General features: G+C 45.4%; 6 protein-coding genes and 2 long non-coding RNA genes across 12 annotated transcripts; 7 read left to right on the top strand and 1 right to left on the bottom strand.

Annotated features, from left to right (window-relative positions):
* The first annotated feature begins 76 nt into the window (after nucleotides 1-76).
* Nucleotides 77-2,604, top strand: LOC136196222 (protein sax-3-like). Its single transcript, XM_065985751.1, has 10 exons — nucleotides 77-180; nucleotides 236-324; nucleotides 390-668; nucleotides 733-999; nucleotides 1,054-1,344; nucleotides 1,420-1,710; nucleotides 1,766-2,065; nucleotides 2,118-2,284; nucleotides 2,329-2,447; nucleotides 2,493-2,604. The coding sequence occupies exons 2-10, from the start codon at nucleotides 243-245 to the stop codon at nucleotides 2,560-2,562; spliced, it is 1,866 nt and encodes a 621-aa protein (XP_065841823.1). The 5' UTR covers nucleotides 77-180; nucleotides 236-242; the 3' UTR covers nucleotides 2,563-2,604.
* A 97-nt stretch (nucleotides 2,605-2,701) lies between these two features.
* LOC136196178 (uncharacterized) lies at nucleotides 2,702-6,511 on the top strand. Its single transcript, XM_065985688.1, has 11 exons — nucleotides 2,702-2,825; nucleotides 2,894-3,063; nucleotides 3,116-3,379; nucleotides 3,434-3,718; nucleotides 3,776-4,072; nucleotides 4,216-4,542; nucleotides 4,594-4,653; nucleotides 4,712-5,044; nucleotides 5,096-5,221; nucleotides 5,454-5,984; nucleotides 6,034-6,511. Exons 2-11 carry the CDS (start codon nucleotides 2,982-2,984, stop codon nucleotides 6,375-6,377), a joined length of 2,649 nt encoding a protein of 882 aa, XP_065841760.1. The 5' UTR covers nucleotides 2,702-2,825; nucleotides 2,894-2,981; the 3' UTR covers nucleotides 6,378-6,511.
* A 1,429-nt stretch (nucleotides 6,512-7,940) lies between these two features.
* On the top strand, nucleotides 7,941-10,994 carry LOC136196203 (protein sax-3-like). Of its 3 annotated transcripts, none has more exons than XM_065985741.1 (11): nucleotides 7,941-8,000; nucleotides 8,290-8,373; nucleotides 8,432-8,525; nucleotides 8,587-8,865; nucleotides 8,922-9,197; nucleotides 9,255-9,545; nucleotides 9,620-9,910; nucleotides 9,964-10,281; nucleotides 10,331-10,503; nucleotides 10,559-10,668; nucleotides 10,719-10,994. In XM_065985741.1, exons 3-11 carry the CDS (start codon nucleotides 8,447-8,449, stop codon nucleotides 10,777-10,779), a joined length of 1,878 nt encoding a protein of 625 aa, XP_065841813.1. In that variant the 5' UTR covers nucleotides 7,941-8,000; nucleotides 8,290-8,373; nucleotides 8,432-8,446; the 3' UTR covers nucleotides 10,780-10,994. The 3 variants fall into 3 exon arrangements, with proteins under 3 accessions (XP_065841813.1, XP_065841795.1, XP_065841804.1); XM_065985723.1 differs by having other exon boundaries at nucleotides 7,968-8,000; nucleotides 8,270-8,373; XM_065985732.1 differs by lacking the exon at nucleotides 7,941-8,000 and having other exon boundaries at nucleotides 8,266-8,373.
* Nucleotides 10,995-11,047: 53 nt separating this feature from the next.
* LOC136196294 (uncharacterized) lies at nucleotides 11,048-12,483 on the top strand. Of its 2 annotated transcripts, XR_010672128.1 has the most exons (4): nucleotides 11,048-11,469; nucleotides 11,526-11,813; nucleotides 11,863-12,268; nucleotides 12,321-12,483. It is a non-coding gene; the product is annotated as an uncharacterized lncRNA (long non-coding RNA). The 2 variants fall into 2 exon arrangements; XR_010672127.1 differs by having other exon boundaries at nucleotides 11,863-12,483.
* A 137-nt stretch (nucleotides 12,484-12,620) lies between these two features.
* On the top strand, nucleotides 12,621-15,219 carry LOC136196233 (roundabout homolog 1-like). Its single transcript, XM_065985762.1, has 9 exons — nucleotides 12,621-12,747; nucleotides 12,802-12,893; nucleotides 12,947-13,228; nucleotides 13,292-13,561; nucleotides 13,618-13,908; nucleotides 13,979-14,269; nucleotides 14,330-14,629; nucleotides 14,686-14,944; nucleotides 14,996-15,219. The coding sequence occupies exons 2-9, from the start codon at nucleotides 12,809-12,811 to the stop codon at nucleotides 15,039-15,041; spliced, it is 1,824 nt and encodes a 607-aa protein (XP_065841834.1). The 5' UTR covers nucleotides 12,621-12,747; nucleotides 12,802-12,808; the 3' UTR covers nucleotides 15,042-15,219.
* A 121-nt stretch (nucleotides 15,220-15,340) lies between these two features.
* Nucleotides 15,341-18,846, top strand: LOC136196185 (uncharacterized). The gene is made up of 11 exons (XM_065985701.1): nucleotides 15,341-15,499; nucleotides 15,556-15,649; nucleotides 15,699-15,974; nucleotides 16,024-16,311; nucleotides 16,366-16,668; nucleotides 16,794-17,117; nucleotides 17,172-17,243; nucleotides 17,307-17,411; nucleotides 17,467-17,589; nucleotides 17,658-18,248; nucleotides 18,305-18,846. The coding sequence occupies exons 1-11, from the start codon at nucleotides 15,497-15,499 to the stop codon at nucleotides 18,703-18,705; spliced, it is 2,580 nt and encodes an 859-aa protein (XP_065841773.1). The 5' UTR covers nucleotides 15,341-15,496; the 3' UTR covers nucleotides 18,706-18,846.
* LOC136196305 (uncharacterized) lies at nucleotides 18,714-20,143 on the bottom strand. 2 transcript variants are annotated; one of them, XR_010672130.1, is made up of 7 exons: nucleotides 20,097-20,143; nucleotides 19,896-20,049; nucleotides 19,761-19,841; nucleotides 19,557-19,707; nucleotides 19,395-19,502; nucleotides 19,254-19,343; nucleotides 18,714-19,198 (listed from the first exon to the last, which is right to left on the bottom strand). It is a non-coding gene; the product is annotated as an uncharacterized lncRNA (long non-coding RNA). The 2 variants fall into 2 exon arrangements; XR_010672129.1 differs by lacking the exon at nucleotides 20,097-20,143 and having other exon boundaries at nucleotides 19,896-20,072.
* Nucleotides 20,144-20,172: 29 nt separating this feature from the next.
* On the top strand, nucleotides 20,173-23,876 carry LOC136196194 (uncharacterized). The gene is made up of 15 exons (XM_065985713.1): nucleotides 20,173-20,286; nucleotides 20,334-20,573; nucleotides 20,624-20,696; nucleotides 20,748-20,797; nucleotides 20,923-21,265; nucleotides 21,325-21,569; nucleotides 21,622-21,671; nucleotides 21,720-21,866; nucleotides 21,929-22,053; nucleotides 22,135-22,224; nucleotides 22,273-22,396; nucleotides 22,450-22,526; nucleotides 22,574-22,649; nucleotides 22,701-23,324; nucleotides 23,383-23,876. Exons 5-15 carry the CDS (start codon nucleotides 20,936-20,938, stop codon nucleotides 23,607-23,609), a joined length of 2,115 nt encoding a protein of 704 aa, XP_065841785.1. The 5' UTR covers nucleotides 20,173-20,286; nucleotides 20,334-20,573; nucleotides 20,624-20,696; nucleotides 20,748-20,797; nucleotides 20,923-20,935; the 3' UTR covers nucleotides 23,610-23,876.
* The last annotated feature ends 72 nt before the right edge of the window (nucleotides 23,877-23,948 follow it).

The following is a 23,948-nucleotide window of genomic DNA, read 5'->3' on the forward strand; positions in this document are numbered from 1 at the left end:
TTCCGGGACTAAAAGTAAACCGTGGGCGGAATTGTTTAAGGCTGTCATGTGAAATTGACCAATAGGGGCTCCGGTGGCATAACATAAGTGTCTCCTCAGCGCCTCTTCTCAATATTTTCACACTAACAGAAGTGAAACCAGAGTTGAAATCAAACGTGCAACCAATGGAGCCTAGCTGAGGTGGGAAAAAAATCTCCGGTCCCTGAAGCACTTTTGCGAGACTTCTTTGTTCCAGGCTTTCAATGTGTAAAATGGCGTTTGCACATCTCTATGTTTCGTTTCTGCTGCTTGTTAGCGCAGTTCTAAGCGCTCAAGGCATCACAGGCAAGCCGGAAAAGTTTGGGGTGGAACTGGGGACTCTGGGGACTCATCAATAATTGTCTATTCAGTAAGCGCTTATGCTGCCGGCTTGCCCGCTTACCACGCTCAGGTCGGCGACGCAATCGCGCTTACGTGCGTTGTAAGCGATGGAGCAAACGTCGCCGCTTACAGATGGCTAAAGAACGGAGCTGCCGTTTTGCCTACAAGTCGAACTAAGGGCGTGGGCACATCGTCGCTTCACATTGTTCGCTTGAATACCGCAGACTCGGGACTATACGGCTGTCAAGCGACATTGAGCACAGGAGAAGTGAAGGAATCTCAGAAAAAGGCGAACCTCACAGTATTTGGTTTGTTCATATGGAGCAACTTCCTTGATTTTCGTTTTACTTTCGTTATCCTGTACATATGCAGGCCCTCCTGAAATCGCATTTCATCCAGATGTCTTCTACCGAGAATCCCTCGCCGCTCGTTTGACCTGTCGTGGAAAGAACTACAACAGAATTGCTTGGTTCAGAAACGGCCAACTGCTCAATGGTCCAAGATATATAACCACTGGTGGCATAGGAGAGACTCTGACTATTCAAAACGTCATTCTGTCTGACGCCGGCTCTTACACGTGCGTAGCAAAGTCCACCAGCGGTGGAAGAACCGAGAAATCTCTCACGCTGACTGTAGAAAGTAATATAAATCTGCGTTCATGAAAAACGAAAGCAGGCGTTTTTGTTTTTGCAGCCGATCCCAAGATCGTTCTCCATCCTGCGAACGTCACCGTGCAGGTCGGCTTCCGAGCGACACTAACGTGCAACATTTCTGGTATTCCGACGCCGAGCAAGACCTGGTTTCAAGGCCGTACGCAGAAGACGGTCGACACAAAGAATATTAGATATGTTATACGAAACAATCGCGCGTCAAGCACGCTGGTCATCGAGAACATAAAGAAGACAGACGAAGACTACTATTACTGTGCTGGGTTGAACAATCACGGTCATGTCGAGTCGAGCAAAGCAAAAGTCATCGTAGGAAGTAAGTCTACCTAATTGGAGTTATTTGATTAACCGAGACAATATTTTCAATTTTCCTAATTGTCGTCTGCTGCAGGCCCGCCAACTCCTCCTCCGTCTGGCTCGGAGCCAATCAAGATAGTCGCCTCCAAGACAATAGCTTATGGCCGAAACGATAGTATCACTTGTCGAGCTCAAGGACTCGTCAGACCTATCGTTTCTTGGACGAAGGACGGGCAGCCCGTGAGCGATCCGAGTCTGTCGCAAGACGAAACGGGAGAGCTATTTGTTGTTAACGTTACCTACGATCACGCTGGTCAGTACGTGTGCACCATCGAGGTCGATGACCGGCCAATCTTAATTCAAATCGTTCACGTCGACGTTAAGGGTCGCTATATATAATGCACTAGTTGAGTATCTCCAGCATTGGTTATTGTATTTAGGTCCACCTGATCCTCCAGTGATCACAACAGCAAAAGTTTTAGATGGCGTCATCACCGTCAACTGGACAGATTCTTTGTTTGATGGCAACAGTCCTATTACCGGCTATGAAGCCTATTGGAGACAGGCAGCTAGAAGAGATCCCTGGTGGTCTGTGACGGTGGACAGGCGTTCTACTGTGATTGACGTCCGCTCTTCCTTGGTTGCTACTGGTATCTATACCTTTGATTTTGCGGTAAAAGCATCAAACGGTTACGGAAGCAGTCGTCATTCTGACATTCAGGAGTTCATGTTCTTTTACGGTATAGTCAAGCATTACTTTTGTTTTTAGGCGAATAGCAATAGCATGTTTAGAAATGAATTCATCGATTAGTCTTGATACTACTAAGGAAGCGCAGCAGCGGGAGACGACTTATGAAATTTTGGAAATTGGGTTTTCTCTTTTGGGGGCTTTTGTTTTGCTCTTAGCAGTAGCTGTAATAGCTAAGAGATGCTACAATGGACAAAAAGAAGTCAGAAAGGTACAACAGATGGAACGAAAATACTAAATTGAAATGTTATACAGGCTGCCAAGCCGTCTGAGAACCAGAAAGAGCCAGTTCAGATTACGTCAAAGGAAGAAAAATCGTTGGCCAAAGAAGAGCCTCAACGAAATTCTTTTTCTCAATACGTGCATGAAGAAAGGTAGGCAGCTCAGGACTACATATACGTACCCTAAAACATTTTTAGAAGCAAAATGGAATCAGTTACGTCTCGGTTCAACGAACCGCTCTTAGAATTGAACGAAACGCTTGTATAACTGAATGCGGTAGCTGGAGATTGCGATACGTACATATGTAGTGCAGCCTATAGGTTGTTTCTTTGGTTGTGACACAGTTGCGTTTCACGCTCCCTTTTGATTACATTGATTTGTACCTTCTTTGACGACACGTGAGGGGGTGGGAGCGGTAGCGCTGGCGTCATCGGTTCGGGTTCGGGACCCTCTACGACACAATACAGCGAGCCTCTCTCTCTCTCTCGCCCTCTCTCTCTCAGACTTGACTACCAGCTCTTCTTCGACAGGTTGTAACATCCGGATAGCTCAGTTGTGTAGACATATCAATAGTTTCGATCCCCGGACCCCCTACTAGGTTCGTGAGAAAGAGCTAGCTGGCGTATTCACTTTTCGCTGGACTATTTCAAGCGCACAAGTAGCGGTGCAGAAGTTCTAATTAGGGGATGCTCGGCAAAGGGGCTCCATTTCTCAATTTCGTCGCGTTGATAGTCATACTCGGCCTATTCTCTAAAACTCATCAGCAAAGTATAATAAAACTAAATCAATTTGTTCTATCTGTCTATAACCTTTGTCGTAGGCTGTAATGTTGCAGACGACGTCTGGGTGAGCAATCTTTCTCCAAACCGGTACACATATACCGGCGAACTTTTCGTTCTTCGTTGTCGTTCGGCCGCTATTCCTATAAACAGTGTTTCCTGGTATCACGATGGCTCAGCTGTAAAGCCATCCGTCAATACAGTCGATCTCACAGTATGGAGCGCAAAAGTGTCGAACAGTGGACTCTATACATGTCTAATCAATAATTACTATTGTGCAAAAGAGGTTAAAGTAATGGTTGTAGGTGAGTGTGCAATATCATTTGCTAGCATAATGCTAATGGAGGTTTTATATGTAGAAAATCGGGTGATAATACTCACCAGTCAGAAGGACGAGAGTGTATTCGCAGAGAGTCATGTAAACTTCACAATCGAAATCGGCTATCACGGTTACCTGACTTACACATGGCAATTGAATAACCAAAACATTTCTGATGAAAAAGAATCTGTTGACGGTCAAAAGTGGCTGTCATACAATATTTCATCAGTTTCAATTGCTAATGCCGGTCACTACTGCATTGTCCTTTCTCCTCATGCTTCTAGAATTGGCTCAAATAAGACTTGCTTTACATTACAAGTTATCAGTACGTTTTCTCATCCCAAAGTTATTGCACACTTGCTATATAACGTTAATTAAATAGGTCATCCCCGTAGTCCGGTCAACTTGCGCTGTACATCGAATATTGACTCAATAACTCTTACGTGGGAGTCTCAACGACATTTACCCAACCAAGATGAGGTGACGGATTATTTGATTACGTATGTGACGGCAGGTAGTGATAGTCAAATACAACGGACTGTGCCTTCTGGAAAACATGACGTCACGTTGGATCAACTGAAGTGGTGCACGCTCTATGACGTTGCCGTACAGTCAAAGGGCAAGGTCTTACTGAGTCATTCGATTCATCTTCAGTGCCGAACTACGATGCCCCAACTAGGTAAGACGGAGTACCCCTATTCTTTGCCATCCCAGCTGATTTTGTATCTCCGGACATTTTTTTTCTTTCTTCCCTTCGTCTCTTATTCCGATTCTCTGATCTGGGCAAACTGATTTCTCATTATGTTTCTCTGCGTACGCTAGGTCCAAGTAGTCTCTATCGTGCTGTCAGCGGAAAAGTGTTTTTGGCAAAGAACGGGGAGCAACATCCAATCTGTCTGACTTCAAAAGGCTTTGACGTGCTTTCGAACTACCGTCGCTCAATCTGTCTTCTGGCGTGGAAAGTGACCTTGAGCGCAAATGCTGCAGCTTCTAATCAGTCAGATTTTGTGGCTGAGTTAAAGCCTCCGTCTGATGGCACGAGCCATCTGGTCAGCCTACTGAGCTGTTCAGAAGATCAGGATATCATTGAACCGAAAACAGCTTATTGCGAGGATCGATTTCAGTTGGACATCACGAGCCAGTGTGCAGGTGAGCCTTATCTCGGTTCATGCCGGATAAGATATTAGCTGTCACTTTTAGGCGTTCCTTCGACTTTGAAGCCAAGTGGCACACCGCCGGAGAGCGGCGGTCTGTCAAAAGGTGCAAGCGTGATTCTTTATTTAATTAATTAATAGCTTCTAATCATCTTCTCGTTTAGAGGGACAGATCGCGTTAATAGTCTGCTTGATACTCATAGTTATTTTTTCATTTCTGGGAGGTGGAATCTGTTATGTCGTTAGAAAACGATGGCAAGAAAAGAAACGACGAAGAGAGGAGAGACAGAAGGAAAGTCGGAGAGAAGAGGAACGGCGGAGAGAGGAGGAACGGCGGAGAGAGCAGAGAGAGGAGGAACGGCGGAGAGAGCAGAGAGAGGAGGAAAGGAGGAGAGAGGAGGAAAGGAGGAGAGAGGAGGAAAGGAGGAGAGAGGAGGAAAGGAGGAGAGAGGAAAACTATCTCGCAGTGCGAACACGGGAACAGCAGGCGTTAGAAGGTGACTCTTGATTTGTGTTTTGCTCTTCGTGTCTGACGGCATTTGTTCTAGAGCTGCTTGGCAGGGTTCGTCGGATTGAAGCCGCAAGTGAAGAAGTTGCTGATTCACTAGGAGACGTGCAGAAGCTTGCCTCGCCAATGTATCAGTGTCAAAATGAAATTCTACAGAAATTTCAAGGTTAGTGTAATTCCTAAACTCGCGAAGTACCAAAACTACACTTGAGGCATCTAAGTCCTGCCTGCTACTAGGTAGTAGCTACTAGTAGGTTATTGCAGCGTAGCAAAGGTACTGCTGCTTAGTCGTACTCTAAATAGTTGCAACGGTTATTAGTTGCAAGAAACTCGTATGCAGTTCAGTTCTTTGCTACTTAGACAACAGGTGGTCGTCATAACGCTGCTTGGTCTTGCAGATTTTCGCGCAGAGATGAAACATTTGGTTCAAGCGGCAGGAGCAGACACCGTAGAAAATGCCAGTAAACTTTGTGCTATGGAAGACCAGATTAGAGTTCTTCACAGTGACGTTCGGGAATTTGCACATCGCGCAGAGATTGAGCGAAATCCCGCAGCCAGCGCCGAAATCTCGGCGCCGGTGTGTGCTGAGACTGAGCGAAATCTGGAGGTCAGCGCTGAAAGTTCATCGGCTGTTCAGCTATCGATGCTGCGTAATGTCGAAGCAGCAGAAAGCAGAGATGATTTGATGTCATCTGATCTGAGGGAACAGTCACAAATGCAATCCTTAGCGTCAGCTGCACGGCCGTCGCCAGCGCAACCAGGATTCGTTGACTTCAAAAGGGAAGTACGAGATGAACTAAAGCAATTCGAAGATAAGGTTTTTGAACGAATGGAGCAATTCTTCAAAGAAAAAAAAGATGACTCAGACGAAGTGCTGAGTGCACTGGGTCAAATTTACAGCACTATAGAGGAACAGGGAAAGCTCAACGGTCTGTCTCACTTTTCATGATAATGTCTAATGTTGATTCTCTAATTTAGATCTTGTGCTTACTGTCACTACCCTGTTACCTGAGTTGAAAAACTTCAAGAAAATTGTACTGAAGAAGTTGGAAAACGTCGAGGAACGTCAAATTCGTGATGTTACTTGGTCCCGTGATGCTTCTAGGTCCCGTGAAAAGCTGACGTCAATGCTTGAAATGCTTGAAAATTTCATTGACAGCAGTTCGAAGAAGAGCCGCGACGCAAGAGAAGGTTTGGAGTGTTTGATCAGGCGGCTTGAGTATGAGGAACGTCAGGCCAGCAGCGTGAATCAGACGGAGATGATTTCTACCATTCTTTATTTTCTTCTTCACTTACATACAGTCTCGGAAACGACGGTTTGATGCCTGGCCCGGTTCTAGTCTATTTATTGATTTGCTGGCGAAATAGTAACATTTAGATGAACTCTTCTAGTATCTATGGATGAACTGACCTTATGTTTTTTTTGCCGAGTTTTACGAGACTGACTTCACATACACATTATGGTGTCGTAAAGTCGTCCAGTAAGCCATTTGGCTCGCTTGCGTGCACTGCACTGTATACCTATAATAAGACTGCATAGGTCTATTTGACGTATCGGTTTGTTGCAGTGTCTGAAGTCTGAACTAAGCTCGAATGAAGAAAGTCTGAGACCGGAAAAGTGTTCGGGTCATTCCACTCGGTCATGGCGCACGGACGGGATCCCTTGCAGTGAAGACTTCTGCCGAAGTCTTCTGCTACGGCCTGATTGATGACAGACAGGGAGATTCACGACGACTTTTTGCGGAGTTCAAGAGAAACATACGGGTCTCTCGAAGTTACGAACGAATAGACCACTTGCACGTGACGTCACCGTCGACGTCACAGTCGAACCGATGACCACCTCCCCCGTACACGCTACAGCAAATGGCCGATTACTCGCGAACTATACCTGCTACGCTTATAGTTCCTCGATTGAAATGACCATTGGCATGCACTTCACCGTTATCTTCGACGAGCGCGCCCTACGCTTTGTTTCCGAGATATCGCTATGAATGGCTCTGGACGCGCGCTCCATTTTCTCCCTTTCTGCTATTCAGATCTAATTGGCATTTTACCCACCTGTGGAGGGGCCGTTGTCACACCCCTGATTTGCAGGATTTGCCCCGCGAAGCAGCTGCTTTAGTGCTATCGTCATTTTTTTGGATGCAGTGAAACTCGCGCCCATGTGAAGCCTCAAATTGGGTTTTTGCGCTGCATCATTGGCACTGTTGAAAACGAATGACCTATGAATGCGTGTGAAGAAAGCGCAATCGCTCTGTGTACACCTTTTCACTATTTCTCAGAGACTTAGAAGGTGCCGGAGTGTCGTACGTAAAAATAGTAAAAATCGGAAAACTGTACAGATATTATTTTTGCTTTCTGCACATGCACATAGGTGGGTAACTCTTTTTCAATACTACCAAGGATACAGCGCACAAAAACCCATTTGTGCCTTCGCATAGGCGCGAGTTTCACTGCGTTGAAAAAAAGACGATAGCGCTAAAGCAGCTGCTTTGCGGGGTAAATCCTGCCAACTAAGCGTTTGACAACAACCCCTCCACTGGTAGGTAAAATGCCAATTTGATCTGAATAGCAGAAAGGGAGAAAATGGAGCGCGCGTCCAGAGCCATTTATTGGAATATCTCGGAAACAAAGCGTAGGGCGGGCTCGTCTAAGATAGCGATGAAGTGCATACCAATGGTTCTTATTTCAACCAAGGAACTATAAGCGTAGCTAGCATAGTTCGCGAGTAATCGGCCATTTCCTGTAGCGTGTACGGGAGGGTGGTCTTCCGTTCGATTGTGACGTCGACGGTTACGTCACCGTGCAAGTGGTCTATTTTCTCATCCCCCTATCCGTAACCAGTCACTGTCAATGCTGTTGGAAATTGCTTTCTGTTCAACAACGGAACTTCCGTCCGAGCTGAATCATTCCTTCGCGCTCATCGAAGCTGTTGCTGAACGAAAGTGAGCGGGAAATGGGACCCTCTTCGACGCCTCGACTCTAAACTCGATTATCTTGCCAATCCATGCACATAGACTATAGCCTTAGGCAGGTATAGGTACTTAGAGTCAGGATAAAGGCTCGCCACGTTTCCTCTGTAAATATCTAGATAACAAGTACGGTCTGCGCGCTCGTACTACAGTAGATTTTGCATGATTGTCTGATACTATGAGGCTGTCATGGAATTGACCAACAGGGACTCCGTTGCCTAATTAGATCACGGACATCTTAGATTAAATAGTCTTCACTCAGCGTCGCTTCTCAATTTTCTGCACACATAACGGCACCAGAGTCAAAACCAGATATGCAACCGTAGGCCCACGAAGCCTCATCGAGGTCAAAAATAGCGGTTCTTTTTCTTCGGTCCCGGAAGCACTCCTTTTGTTTTTTGCAGGCTTTCATCTTTGAAATGCCGTTTGCACATCTCTATTGTGTTCTTCTGCTGCTACTGCTTGCTAACGCTCTCCGAAACGTTTATAGCATCACAGGCAAGCCGACGAAGTTTGGGGACTCTGGGGACTTATGGTTGTTTACTTGATCTCATTGCAGTCAGCGTCGAAGTTGCTGGCTCGTCAGCTCACTATGCTCAGATCGGCGACGCAGTCGAGTTTACGTGCATTGTAAGCGGTGCAGCAAAAGCCGTCGGTTACAGATGGTTGAAGGACGGGGTTGGCGTTTCGACTGCAAATCGAATTACAGGCATAGGCAGATCGTCGCTTCGTATCTTTCACTTGACTATCGAAGATTCTGGAGGATATGGCTGTCAAGTGACATTGAGCACAGGAGAAGTGAGGGGATCCCAGACAAAGGCGCGCCTCACAGTATTCGGTTTGTTTATCCATGCACGACTTCCTTCAATATTTTTACCTTCGTTTTCCCTGCAGGCTTACCTGAAATTAATTTTTATCCAGATGTTTCCTATCAAGAATCTCTCTCCGCTCGCTTGACCTGCCGTGGAAAAAACTATGACAGGGTTTTTTGGTTCAGAAACGACGAGAAGCTTTTGCTCGATGACGACCCAAGATACGAGATCACCGATCACATAGGAGAGACTCTGATTATTAGAAACGTCACTCTGTCAGACGCTGGCTCGTACACGTCCCAAGCAAAATCCACAAGCGGTGGAAGAACTGAGAAATCTCTCACACTCACCGTTGAAAGTAATACATATCAGTGTTTACTAGTGAAAAACGAACGGAAGCGTTTTGTTTTTGCAGCGGAACCCAAGGTCGTTCTTCATCCTGCAAACGTCACCGTGCAGGTCGGCTTTCGAGCGACACTAACGTGCAACATTTCTGGTATTCCGACGCCGGGCAAGACCTGGTTTCGAGGCCGTACGCAGAAGACGGTCAATACAAAGAACATTAGATATGTAATACGAAACGATCGCACGTCGAGTACGCTGATCATCGAGAACATAAAGAAGACAGACGAAGACTACTATTACTGTGCTGGGATGAACGATCACGGTCATGTCCAATCGAACAAAGGGAAGGTCGTTGTGGGAAGTAAGTCTACTAATTGGAGTTTATTTGATCAACTAAGACAATGTTTTCAATTTTCTAATCGTCGTCTGCTGCAGGTCCGCCGACACCTCCTCCGTCTGGCTTGCCGCCAATCCAGATAGTCGCCTTCAAGACAATAGCTTATGGCCGAAACGATAGTATCACTTGTCGAGCTCAAGGACTCGTTCGACCTATCGTTTCCTGGACGAAGGACAAGCAGCCCTTGAGCGATCCGAGTCTGTCGCAAGACGAAACGGGAGACCTATTTGTTGTTAACGTTACCTACGATCACGCTGGTCAGTACGTGTGCACCATCGAGGTCAATAACCGGCCAGCTGTGATTCAAACCGTTCACGTCGACGTGAAAGGTTGCTATATAACTAACGAGTTGGGTGCCTATAGCAATGGTGGTTGTGTTTAGGTCCCCCTGGTCCTCCAGTGATCACAACAGCAAAGGTTTTCGATGGAGTCATCACCGTCAATTGGACAGATCCTTCGTTTGACGGCAACAGTCCCATTACCGGCTATGAAGCCTATTGGAGACAGGCAACTGGTAGAGATCTGTGGTCGTCTGTGACGGTGAACAGAAGTTCTACTGTAAACAGAAGTTCTACTGTGATTGATGTTCGATCTTCTTTACTTGCTACCGGTGTCTATACCTATGACTTAGCTGTAAAAGCGTCAAATGATTACGGGGTCAGTCGTCGTTCTGACGTCGAAGAGTTTGTGTTCTTTTACGGTATGAATACGCAGGTCTAATAAACTAAGACGGCAGTTTTCATGTGTAGTTAAGAATTCCTCAATTCTGAATCAGAATAAAACAGTCGAAATAATCTCCTCCTCTGAAATCGAAATTTTGTTTGCCGTTTTGGGGCTTCTGGTGGTTACTGGAATTGGCGTACTACTGAGAAGCCGTTGCAGAAAGAACGTTTCTAGACAAAAAGAAGTTCAACGACCCAAGGTGAGCAGCACTGGACACAATCGTTCTACTAACAACTCACACTATACATAAACAGGATAGCACAGGGCAGAAAATCCGAGAGACTCGGAATGCGTCGGCGAAAGAAGAAAAATCGGCCAGACAAACAAGTCGACCAACTTTTATCGAAATTAATCCATATGAAAAGTGGGCCTGGCTCAGTATAAAGCGCTGAAATGCTCTGATTCTTTTCTTAGGAGGAGAACGCAGAGTTATTCCCACGAGCCGCTGTTTAGTGGCATTGGCACGCCTGTCTAGCAGACAGATAGCCTGCTGCACGTTTTGTCCAGTTCGCTTGGGTCGCTGTTGCATGAAAGCTCGGAATTCGTCTCGGGTCTGTTTACCTAGGCAAGTCACGCTGTCATAGACTGTATGTTATTACCAGGACAGCTTCCATTGTCGCGCAACTTTGTATATAAAGCAATAAAGCGTTCGGCCGATGCCTCCGAGGCTCGGCCGATTACGGTTCACGACCTCGTGTAGAATGCGCGTGTAACGCGCGTCATCCGCCGCGTCATCTCTAATTAAATGGTTCGGGAGCTTCGCTACTGTTAGTTATTTCTAAAGGGTCCGTGGTTAGAGCAACTTAGACGTCTGCCGCGCTCACGGTTGTTGTGGCGACATTGATAGCTTCCTTGGGCCGACTGACTAGGTGAAAACAGCGGGCGACGTACGTTTCGCATTCAGTTTCGGTCTGCCCTATCTCGTCTCTTCTCTTCTGAATTAACTTTCACACTCATCGATAAAAGTGTTAGGAACGTTTCAAAGAGCACAGACATGTCGTACTGTACACCGAAGCGGGGCCTCCAAATAGGTTCAACCTGTCAGTCATGGCATCTAAGGAGACGATACAGTCGATGTCACAATTGATTCCATGAAAATCTCAAGCAGTGGATTTACGTGTGCGTAATTATGGTAATGCGGAAAAGAAATTTATAAAAGTTATAGGTGAGTGAAGTCAGGTGCCTGAGTAATGACGTCTCTAACAGAAGCGTTTCACATAGAAAAAAAGATATCAGTACTTGTGAGTCCGAATGACACGGAAGTGCACGCCGGAAGCCACGCCGTCTTCAGAATCCAAGTGGGAATTGACTATGATTTATTGACAGTCACGTGGAGACATAATAACCGGAATATATGCTATGAAGTATACACTGTGAAAGGGTCAGCGTGGCTGTCATGCAACATTTCATCAGTCTCAGCTGCCGATACCGGTCGCTACTGTGTTGTGATTGATTCTTCTTCTCGTGGCATTGATTCCGAGACGAGGTGCTTCACGCTCCGCGTTATGGGTACGTTCCTTTTATTGGATTTTAGTTTATTTGCTCATAATGTTTGTAGAGCGTTCCAATAGGCCGTTTAACTTAGATTTTGCGGCTCACCAAGTAGTGACTCGTTATCCATTTCATGGGATTTCCCAACCAAATAGCTTTCTGGTCTCGTGTCAGGAAGCTGCAGGTGCGAGTGGGTTTTATCATCACGGTGCCTGCTGGAAAGCAGCGAATCACGTTGTTGGGACTGAAGCCTTCAAGTCTGTTCCTTCAGTAGTTCGCGTTTATCTCCAAGTGAAGGATCTGTCATGTGGTCTTGCTCAAATCCAAGGACAACGTCGTAACCCGAACTAGCTCAAGTGCCAATTTCATGCGAGTAAACATTAGCCCTGGTCGTCGGTACACGGTTCGGGTCTATGCTCGCAATTCGGGTCCGGATCGCTCACCACCTAGTAATCCGGTCACGTTTGACACAGGTAGGCTGGCCTCAATTTGCATCAACGTGGGCGCATATTCTTTGCTGATTAGAAGGTGCTGATAATGACAATGGATCATCTGGGCTGAGCGTCAGAACAATTTTGTTTAAATTTGGGCTTATGTGGTGCCCGAGGCTCAGCTTCACCGTTAGTCTGCTTAGTGATTTGCTTTCTTTAGTAAAATAAAGAGATACGCCAGGCTTATGCAAAGCGACCCAGGGAATCGATAATTTTGTCTCTATTGTCTTAGCTATCCAATAAGAAACGAGGCCGTCTCGTGACTCCGTGAGATCGTCTTAGCTATCCAGTAAGAAACGAGGCCGTCTCGTGACTCCGTGACATTGACCAATGAGAGAAACCTTCCGTTGTCACAACAAGTGCCCAACGGCGACTCTTCTTTCACTTTTTGCACGCTGACGGTACCAGAAGCTGAGACTGAAACAAAATGAAGAAGACAAACCCAAACTGGAAAATTGCTGGTCTCTTCTCTCCAGTCCGGAAAGCACTTTGCATGACGAGACTTCTTTCTTCAGGAGCGTGATGTGCAAAATGCTCTGTGCACATCTCTATTCTCTGCTGTTACTGGCACTTGCTAGCATCGTTCTGAGCGTTCATGGCATCTCAGGCAAGCGGGGAAAGTTGGGGGACTCCCACAGACTCATTGTTTATACTCGATAGTGGACGCATATGTGGCGGGCTCGCTTGCTCACTACGCTCAGGCCGGCGACGCTGCAATCAAGTTTACATGCGTCGTGAGTGACGGTGCAAGCGTTGTCGCTTACAGATGGCTAAAGAATGGAGAGGCCATTTTGGCGTCAGATCGAATTGTGGGCGTTGGCACGTCGTCGCTTTTCATATATCACTTGAGTGCTGGGGACTCGGGAGGATACCGCTGTCAAGCGACGTTGAGTACGGGAGAAGTGAAGGGATCCCAGACAAAGGCGCACCTTACAGTATTCGGTTTGTTCATCCCATGGATCTTCCTTGATTTCTATTTTTTATTTTTCCTGTACACATATGCAGACCCTCCTGAAATTGCATTTCACCCAGATGTCTTCGATCGAGAATCTCTTGCCGCCCGTTTGACCTGTCGTGGAAAAAACTACGACAGCGTTTTTTGGTTCCGGAACAACGAGCGGATCGACGACCACCCAAGATACGAAATCGCTGATCACATAGGAGAGACGCTCATTATTAGAAACGTCACTCTATCCGATGCCGGTTCGTACACGTGCGTAGCGAAGTCCACTATCGGTGGAAGAACTGAGAAATCTCTTACGCTGATCGTAGAAAGTAATACAAAGAGAATCTGTTGATGAAAAACGAACCAGACCCTTTTGTTTCTGCAGCCGAGCCCCAGGTTGAGCTTCATCCTGCGAACGTCACCGTGCAGGTCGGTTTTCGAGCGCAACTTACATGCAACATTTCCGGTATTCCGACGCCGGGAAAGACCTGGTTTCGAGGTCGCACGAAGGCGACGGTGGATACAAAGAACATTAGGTATGTCATACGGAACGATCGCGTGTCGAGCACGCTGGTCATCGAGAACGTAAAGAAGACAGACGAAGACTACTATTACTGTGCTGGAACGAACCGTCACGGTCACGTCGAGTCGAACAAAGCTAAAGTCGTCGTGGGAAGTAAGTCTATCTAAAAGAGTGTTTATTTGATCCCTAAAGACAACATTTGTGATTTTCGTTATCGCTGTAGGTCCGCCGACGCCTCCTCCACCTGGCTCGAAGCCAATTGAGATATTCGCCTCCAAGACAATAGCCTATGGTCGAAACGATAGTATCGCTTGTCGAGCTCGAGGGCTCGTGCGACCTATCGTTTCCTGGACAAAAGACGGGCAGCCCGTGAGCAATCCCAGTCTGTTTCAGGATGAAACGGGGGAGCTATTTGTCGTTAACGTCACCTACGATCACGCGGGTCAGTACGTATGCACCATCGAGGCCGATAACCGGCCAATCGTCATTCAAACCGTCCGAGTGGACGTTAAAGGTCCCTATCTATATACTCGAGTGAGTTTGGCTTCTGGTATGATGGCTGTATCGGTTTTAGGTCCGCCTGATCCTCCAGTGATCACAACAGCCAAAGCTGTACACGGCATCATTACCGTCAATTGGACAGATCCTTTGTTCGACGGCAACAGTCCCATTATCGACTATAAAGTCTATTGGAGACAAGCAGCTAGACGAAATTTGTGGGCGTCTGCGACGGTGGACAGAACTTCTACTAAGATCGACGTTCGCCCTTCCCTGCGTACCTCCGGCATCTATACCTATGATTTTTCTGTAAAAGCGTCGAATGGTTACGGAGTCAGCCCTCGTTCTGACTTCGAAGATTTCGTATTTTTTTACGGTACGGATGTGCAGTTCTATACATATGAAATAAGACAGTAGTTTTTGCATGTATAGATAAGACTTCCTCACTTCTGACTCGAAATGGAACAACCGATGTGACGTCGTCTCCTGAATTTCTCGAAATTGGGTTAGCCCTTTCGGGGCTTATCGTAGTGACGGGCATTGTTGTGCTAGCCACAATGCGTTGCGAAAGGAGACACGCCAATGAAAAAGAATTTCAACGACCCAAGCCGATTCATCAGCAGAAAATGCAAAATGTGTCGATGAAAGAAGAAGAATTGGCCAAGCAAAACTATCGAGAAGTCTATGAAACGTAGGCCAGAATTAATTATAGCACTGATGACTCTCTGACTCTTTTTCTAAGGAGAATATTAACTTGCAGTTGGTCCAACAAGTCAACGTTTGTCTAGCAGACAGACAGACAGATAGTCTACTGCGTGTTTTTACCGAGTTCCCGTCGCACGACCCGGAATTGCTCTCCCGTCCGCTTGCTTAGTACGTCATGGCCGTCATTCGATCGGCCGGACAGCTTTTATTGCCGCGCGACTTTGTATAGAAAGCAAAAGGCTGCACATTATGCCCTTCGTGGACCGTCCGCAACTAAGAATCCATGATGGACTTCCCTGATGAGCGTGCGCGCGCTTCTTACGCACGTAATTGATTTGTTCGGGCAATCTGTTCGGGCAGCGTATCCCTGTACACGAACGCGAGCGATTATTCAACGGATCAACCCGCTCACGACTGTGCGGAATATTGATCGGGTCGGTGAGAACAGCAGGCGACGTTTCACCTTCAGCTTCCGTCCGATCCGTCTCACTCTCAGCTGTGAAAATTCCTGTCATAGTTCCATCCCGTCCATACTTGAATGGTACGAACGTTTTGAAGCAAGAGATGTTAAGTAAAGAAAAGCGGGCCTCCGTATAGGTTCAACCGCGTTTTCGAACGATGATGACGTCAACTGCTTTCCTTGTTTCGATACTACTTGTAGGACTCTTCATTCCTCGAACATATCAGCAGAGTATTAAATTTGAATCTGTTTTCTATCTGTCAATAACGTCGTCTTGTAGGCTGCAACAGTTTGCGAGATGACATCACAATAAAAACACATCCTCCAAACCGATACGTGTATTCGGGGAGGACGCTAATCCTCGAATGCATTTCGACGCGTCTCTCTATCAATAACATTGCTTGGTACCATAACAACTCTTCTATGACTGGCTACAGAGGAGTCAAAGCAATCAATGTAACAATCGATCCTACGACAATTTCAAACACCGGTTCCTACTCCTGTTTGGTTAACGATCACTACTGTAACGCAAAAAAGGCTTTTGTAAGAGTGATAGGTGAGTGCACACCGGGCGTAATGCCTCTGATGATAGAGAGTTTTTTTAGAAAGAGAAGTTACAGTACTTACAAGTCCCCAGGACCAGCAAGTGTACGCCGGTAGCAACGTCAGCTTTCGAATTCAAGTGGAAGCCTACTCCCACTTATTGACGGTCACGTGGCGTCTTGATGATCAAAACGGATTTCGTGTCCTACGCGCTGTCGAAGGCGTAGAGTGGCTGTCGTACAATATCTCGTCAGTGTCAACGGCCGATGCCGGTCGCTACTGCGTCACCATTGATCCCTCGTCTCATGACATGGACTCAGAGAAGAGGTGTTTCATGCTGAATGTAATTGGTACGTTCTCTTTATTTGTTTATTAGTCTATTTGCTTTTACGTGACGTCTGCAGGTCCGCCTGATGCTCCTCTAAACATCGATTGCGGCTCACCGACGAGCAACTCCTTGTTCATTTCATGGGATGTCCGACGAAATACGCTCAGTAATCAAGACGTGCCTCGCAGTTTTCTGGTCTCGTGCGAGGAAGCAGCTGGTGGCAGTCAATTTCAAATCACGGTGCCTCTCGGAACGCAACGAGCCACGTCGCCCAGACTAAAGATGTGCTCGGTCTACAACGTTACCGTCTGGGCAAAGGGAGAAGTCCTCCTGAGCAGCCCAACTCAACGTCAGTGCCGGACTTCAAAACTACAACTGAGTAAGACTATATTGAATACGCGTAGGTGTCTATTAGTATTAATGTAGTTAAAGTATTGTACAATTCTGACCTCTCCTCCGCTCCTTTGACTACCTGGTAGTTAATGAATTTCGTTCTTTTTCTAGCCTCGAGTAGTCTCTTTCGCAAGGGCAGCAAAGTCTTTGTGGAAATAGACGGAAAGTCGCGGCCAATGTGTCTGACTTCAAGTGGGTTGGACGTGCTTTTGGGCCGCGATCGAGAGAAAATCTGCGATTTGGCGTCAAAATTGCCGTCGTATACAAACGCTGTTACTGACGTTGGCTATTTTGTAACTGGGCTCTCCGACAACGCTGCATCGTCAGTCGAATTGAATGACTGGGTGACTTGTTCACTGGACGACGATGGGCCTGAAACGACGTCTTGTGAGGATCGAAATTTGTTCGACATCGCGTATCAGTGTCTGAAGCAAGGTGCACCTGGTACCTCTCGCTTATATGAATAAATATATAAATGAATGAATGTAGTATTGCCACCTTCTCCAACTCCTGACGCCGGCCAAAAGGACGCGACGGGTAATTCCAGAGCTCTCTTAGCAGGTGAGAAAATATAACTGTTTTTTTTTTCATTTTCCACCACTTAAGTTTTTCTTTCTCTTGCAGGACTAGTTGCTATTGCAGTGCTTGCTGTAGCAACGATTGTTGCAGTATTATTTTATGTTTATTATAAATCTCGCCAAGAACGTCGAGTGGAACAGCGGTTTGAAGGTGCCTTTCAATACTTTGTTTCATCTACTCACATCTGACTGCGTTTTTGGTCTAGATCTGCTTAGCGAGATCCGTCGCCGGGACGACGGCATGAATGCAGAATTTGCTGATTCACTAGAAGACACATTGGAGGCCGTCTCGTCCAATTCTAGACGTCAAATCGAGGAGTTAGCTAAAGGTTGGTTCGTTTGTTTGTTTCTCTTCGCAGCATTTACACGTGCCGTGGCGCTTTGTTATGCATTGTAGATTTACTTCACTGTCATCGGGATGAAATAGAGCATCTACGTCAAATGCAACTCGATCGAGCAGAAGAAGATGCGAACGAAACTAGCCAAAGAATTTTGGCATTAGAGAATCAGATAAAAGTTTTTCGCGAAGAAATTCAACGGACGAACGAAAGCAGTCCGGCGATTGAAAAATTAACGGCTCTGTTGAATAAAGTTTCGTCACTTCGCGATGAAACTTTGCGGGCTACTGCCAGTGCTGAACATTTAGCACCGGCACCGGCTAATCAGCCTATATCAATTCAACGTATGGTTGGGACAGAAGAAAATGGAAGGGATCCTTCATTTGGAATTGAACAATCGGAAATGCAGTCTTTAGCGTCGGCTGTGCGCCCTCCAGTACAGCAGCCGCCACTACGGCTGCCAGCGCAAAATTCTGACTTCAGAACAGACCTAAATGAAGCTAAAGATGAACTGAAGCAAGTGGTAAACGAAGCCGTTGAGAAATTGGAGTCAAAGTTGGCGCGGAAAATGGAAGGGGAGTCAAATGAAACCCAGTCTGCACTGGGTCAAATTTTCAGTGCCATTACCGAAGAGGGATGGGCTCTCAAAGGTTTGTTTCAAGATCTTCAAGATCTGTTTTTGTCAGTAATTTTCTGCGTGGTTTAGAGCTTGCTCGTTCTCTTGCTAACCACTTTTCTGGTGAGCTGGGAATAATAAAGGATGTTGTGCTAAAGAAATTGGGGGATATTGATTCTCAACGTCGTCAAGAGGCTGCCTGGTGTCGTGAAAAAATACAGGCAATACTTGACAGGTTGGACGATCGAGGTTCTAAGAAGTTTCGTAAAGCAAGAAAGGATTTCGAGGTCATCAAAGAACGGCTGCTCAGGCTTGAGTATGGCGAACGCCAGGCCAGCAGCGGAAATGAAATGGAGAAGCTTGGCAGCATTATTTACTTACTTAGTGATGCTGCTGTAAGTGCTGAAGAACATCCGCCTTCTTTAGATCCTTCCATGGAGCAAGACATGCGAACAGGCGAGTCCGCTGTAAGCACAGAAACACAGGTCTAATGCTGGAATTCATATTTTCTCTGCTTTATTTATTTGACTTGCAGGCAGGCACGTATACATGAATTATGACGTTTTAATTAGCACTGGTTGCATTAGCTGATGTTATGAATTCTATTCTAATAAATTATTGACAAATTGAAAATGACGTCTTCATGGACGTTGATACCTCTAGTAAAGCCCCCGTTAGGTCGATCATCAACCTTCCGATAGTGGCTACGGCCTGATTGACGACAAAGACTTTGAATACGACAATGAAAAGGACTTCATAAACTCTGGAGCGTTCGCTGAGGTCGTCAAGGCTCGCTTGAAGAAAGACGGAACCGGAAAAGTGCTCGATCTTCCAGTTTAATTAAGTTGCAGCAAAAGTGGCGACGCATCATGAATTTGTTGCGCTTCCTCATCTTAAACAGCGTGCTAAGCGGGCACCTTGAAGAAAGGCGGGATCCTGATGGCTTCATCGCCACTTTTGCTGCAAAGACTAGTTACCGTACATCTAGACATGAAGACATTAGTAAAGAAACTCGTTGAAAAGTGATCAATACTATTACTTTTTAGGCGATGAAGTTTTTGTGTTTTAGGCAAGGGAAATTTTGTGTTTTAGACGATGGAGTACAAGTTTGTGAAAAAGATCTGTAGCTCTAGACATGAACACCGATAAAGAAACTTGAAAAAGTGATTAATACTATTACTTTTTGAAGCAAGGAAGTTTCTAGGTGATAGAGTTTTTGTGTTTTAGGCGATGGAGTACAAGTTTTAAAAAAGAGTGAAAAAGATTCTGTTGTAGATTTACTGCAGGTCTAGACATGAACACCGATAAAGAAACTGGTTGAAAAAGTGATTAATACTCTTACTTTTTGATGCAATGAAGTTTTTAGGCGATGGAGTTTTTAATTAATCAAAAGACGATAAGAAAAGAGATTTCTGGAAATTAAAACTGGAAATCAGCGTGACGCTGCAGATCAACTTAAAAGGATGACCGAGTGTGCTGAGGAATCAGCGATGCTATGCATATCAGTAAAGAAACTCGTTGAAAAAGTGATCAATACTATTATTACCTTCTTTAGGCGATAGAATCTTTGTGCTTTAGGCGATGGAGTACAAATTTTTAAAAAGGATGAAAAAGATTTCCCGTAGATCTAGACATGCACATCGGTAAAGAAACTCCCTGATAAAGTGATCAATACTGTTACTTTTTTAGGCGAGTTTTCGATGGAGTTTTTAAGAAAGAGTGAAAAAGATTGCCTTCAGCCAGTTTTCGACAAAGTAGTCAAGCACGTGTGTGTAGGCGATGGAGTTTTCGTGTGCGATGGAGTATTTAGGCGATGGAGCGCTAGCTCCTAGACGCTAAAAAAGTTAAATAGAGGCGCGAACCGGGTTGAGCGCATCCCGACCTCGCCAAGAAGAAGAGAAAGGAAAATGGAGCCTCGCCAGCTCTAGAAGAATATCTAACACGTGATATCCGGGTTTGCACACGACTTTTTGCGGCCGACGGGTCACCTTTTTATCGCAGCCAGCTCCGCGTGACGAGTCGAGTCCATATCGCCGTTGTGGCGGTGTCTACTTTGCTGAAGGACACCACAGGTGTGTTAATTTTGGAAAGAGCCCCAGTCGGGGACCATCCTTTCAAGGCACGTTGTCGCACGGATTCTAGAGAGAATTCGTGGTTGTCGTCAGCAAGTCTATTCCTGATACGCGCAAACAACCACCCGAACGGCATCGTATCGTTTATCAGCCTCAAGATATTTAGCCATTGAATTTAGCCATTGAAGCCAAAAGTACGGTAATGCAAAGGATCGTCGACCACCTAAGTCAAATTCCTTCATTTGTGCACGTCGAGGATAAAGTTCACAAAGACAGAGATATCACCGGTAATTCTCTCATTTTAAACTGTTACGTGTACCATCAACTGCTGTTGTAGAATCGAACTTTTTTGGCTCAGTTGTGTGGCGCTACGTGGACGCCAGAGCTCTATTATATTACGTCGGCTTTGGGTTGGTATTGATTCGAAACTGGTCATTGTTATTCTTATTTGAAACATTTAGAGGGAAAATAGAAGAATTAGAAGAATTTATTTATTAAGAATTTCATTTTGGTAAATGTTAATTAGTAGGCGGCAAGTTTGTACTATAGTACGTACTAACAAACTGCACCTTTGCGTACATTCTTGCGTCCTTTTAGAGACGTTAGTCGTAACTCTGCCTCTTTTCTCTACGCTAGAGACAAGGACTTGATGTGTAAGGAAGCCGTTATTCTTACACACCTAAAGCCACATCAAAATGTGGTGGGCATGTGGGGCTTCTCTCCCAATCCAAAGCACTTTGTCTTGCTGTTGGAATACATTGAAGGAGGGTCTCTTGAAGAATGGCTGTTTCCTGGATTGGATTCGCTGGCAAACAGAAAGCCTATTGATATATCTCTTTGGAAACATCGAATAGACATTGCCTGTCAAGTTGCCAAAGGGCTCTCGTACTTACACGCTAATAAGCCATCTATTGCTCACATGGACATGAAGTGTTCTAACATACTGATGAAGTGTGAAGATATTAATTTAATTTGCAAGGTAAGTCACGCAAATGTGTCAGCAGGTCCTCTATTTTCACAACTGCTCTTACGGCATAGATAGCGGATTTTGGTCTTTCTAAAGTGAAAGCCGTTTCTACTCGATCAAGACAGACGCAATTTCAGGCATCTCATTTGGACACTACTCCTGGTGGGACACAGCGTCGTTTGTCAGCAGAAGCAACAGAAGAGTCACGTCCACTTGAGTTGCCAGCGGGTACAGCTCAGTACATGGCTCCTGAGCAGTTAAACTGCAAGGTTAAAATGAATTCTGAATTTCATCGTTCTCTTATTGACGTCTACAGGTAGTCATCTTTGGTCTTTCTATTGCTTCTGTAGCGTTATTGTTGACTTTAGCTTTGGCCTCATTCTGTGGGAAATACGAGAACGAGCTGTAATTTTTCAAGGTATGGGGTCTTACGCCGCTCTTTAAAAGTATGCGACCAACGCTGCAGGTTTACCTCTTCAAATGATTGTTGTGCACAAGAACAACGAATTTCTCCCTTATAATGAGGAGGAGTGTCCGGGTTGTCCTGATGAGTACCAGTCACTAATACGTGATTGCTACAATAAGGATCCAGAGAGAAGGCCTACGAGTTCTGGTAAGGGTTACACGAATCACCGATGTTTGGTTCTTACATGGTAAGGTGCCAATTGTTTTTAGATGTTCTTCAAAGACTGGAAATGATGAAGCCGCACGCAGGGAAAGATTTTAGAAAGGCATTTCATGGACTCCCTGGCTCTGCAAGAGCACCTGAAGCAACGACAGCAACAGCAACAACAGTACAGGTTAGTTGAGGCATACATAGTAGAGTAAACAGTGAAGTCTCTACAAAGCCTAAACATATTTATCTTTTTTGTTGACTGTAGACATCTGGGGTGGTTCTTGAGAGTGTGACAAGTAGCTTGGCTGAGGCCTCCCTGTCTACCTTCTCGGAAGACATCATTCGGCGGCATGTTGTAAGTGTTGTGCTTGGACTATTTGTGCGGCTCTTTTATTTTGGTTAGGAGCAATTGAAAGCTAATATTGACGATACTGAAGCGTTTGCAACTGCTGCCAAGTTGATTCATCAAATTGCTTCAGGTGTACTTAGAGACCCAAAAGAGGATAAATTTCGCAGAGTTAATACCGGTACTTCTCTAAAGATATACATACCTGTTGCGTGGCATGAGCTGCTGTTGTAGAGTCAAAGTCATTTGGTCCAGTCGTGTGGCGCTACGTAAAGGCTAGAGCTCTATTTTATCATGTCGGCTTTGTGTTGGTATTGATTCAAAACGAGTCGTTATTCTACTGATGCAAAACATTTAGAAAGAGGATAAAAGAATCTATCTTTCATTTGGAGCAAACCTTGAGGGCCTGAGGATTCTTTGTTTCATCTTTGAAGGCAATGGTCTTATGTGCGGATATGAGTGTATAACAACATTTTCTGCTTCAGATCTATTGGCTACTACACTACATGAAAAAACTATTGCTAAACGAGAAAGAAAAGAAGAAGAAGAGCTAGCTGAGACAGCGGAAGAGACTGTTGTAGATTTACTTCGCAGTCTTCTGGATAAAATAATACTTGTACAAAATCAACTCAATCGAGCAGAAGCAGACACTGCCCAAAGAACGTCGGCATTAGAGAATCAGATAAAAGATTTTCGCAAAGAACTTCAACGGACAAACGAAAGCAGCCAGGCAATTGAAAAATTAATGGTCCTGTTGAATAAAGTTTTGTCACTTCGCGATGAAACTGGGCAGAACTTGCGGGCTACGGCCGATGCTGAACGTTCAGCATCAGCACCGGCTGATGCGCCTCTGTCATTTCAACATATGGTTGGGGCAGAGGAAAATGGAAGGGAACAATCGGAAATGCAGTCTTTAGCGTCAGCTGTGCGTCCTCCACCGCCGCCGAAGCCGCCGCCACTACCGCAACCAGAGCAAAATCCTGACATCAGAGCAGCCCTAAATGAAGCAAAAGATGAACTGAAGCAAGTAGTGGAAGAGTCAAAAGAAATCCGATTTGGGCTAGGTCAGATACTCAGTGTCTTTGCTGAAAAGGAATGGGCTCTCAAAGGTTTGTTTCAATTTATCGACAGTGATCTGTTTTGCCAGTGATTTTCTGTTTGGTTTAGAGCATGCTCTTTCTCTTGCTGACCAGATTTCTAGTGTGCTAGAAAAACTGGAGATTAATGATTCTGAACGTCGTCAGGATGCTACGTGGTGTCGGGAAAAAATACAGTCTATACTTGACAGGTTGGACGATCGAGATTCTAAGAGGCGTTGTGAAGCAAGAAAGGATCTCGAGGATATCGAAAAACTGTCCAGGCTTGAGTATGGCGAACGCCAGCAGTGGAAATGAAATGGAGAAGCTTGGCAGCATAGTGATGTTGCTGTAAAACATCCGCCTTCGTTATATCTTTCTATGGAACAAGGCACGAAAGAGTTTGCTGTACGTGCGTACAGATTGAGAAACACAGCTTTAATGCTGGAATTCTTATTTTCTCTTTTTTATTTATTTGATTGCAGGCAGGTGCGTATGTACACGTATTCTGACATTTAGTAGTTTTGCATGCCTTTCGAGTTATTTTTTGGATTGATTTTAGACGATGTATGAATTCTAATCAGTCTACGGCTATTAAATTGGCAAATTGAAAATGACGTCTTCGTGGACGTTGATATCTGAAGTCCCCGTTTACAG

This window comes from Oscarella lobularis, chromosome 1, assembly GCF_947507565.1.
Source record: "Oscarella lobularis chromosome 1, ooOscLobu1.1, whole genome shotgun sequence".
Lineage (NCBI taxonomy): Eukaryota > Metazoa > Porifera > Homoscleromorpha > Homosclerophorida > Oscarellidae > Oscarella > Oscarella lobularis.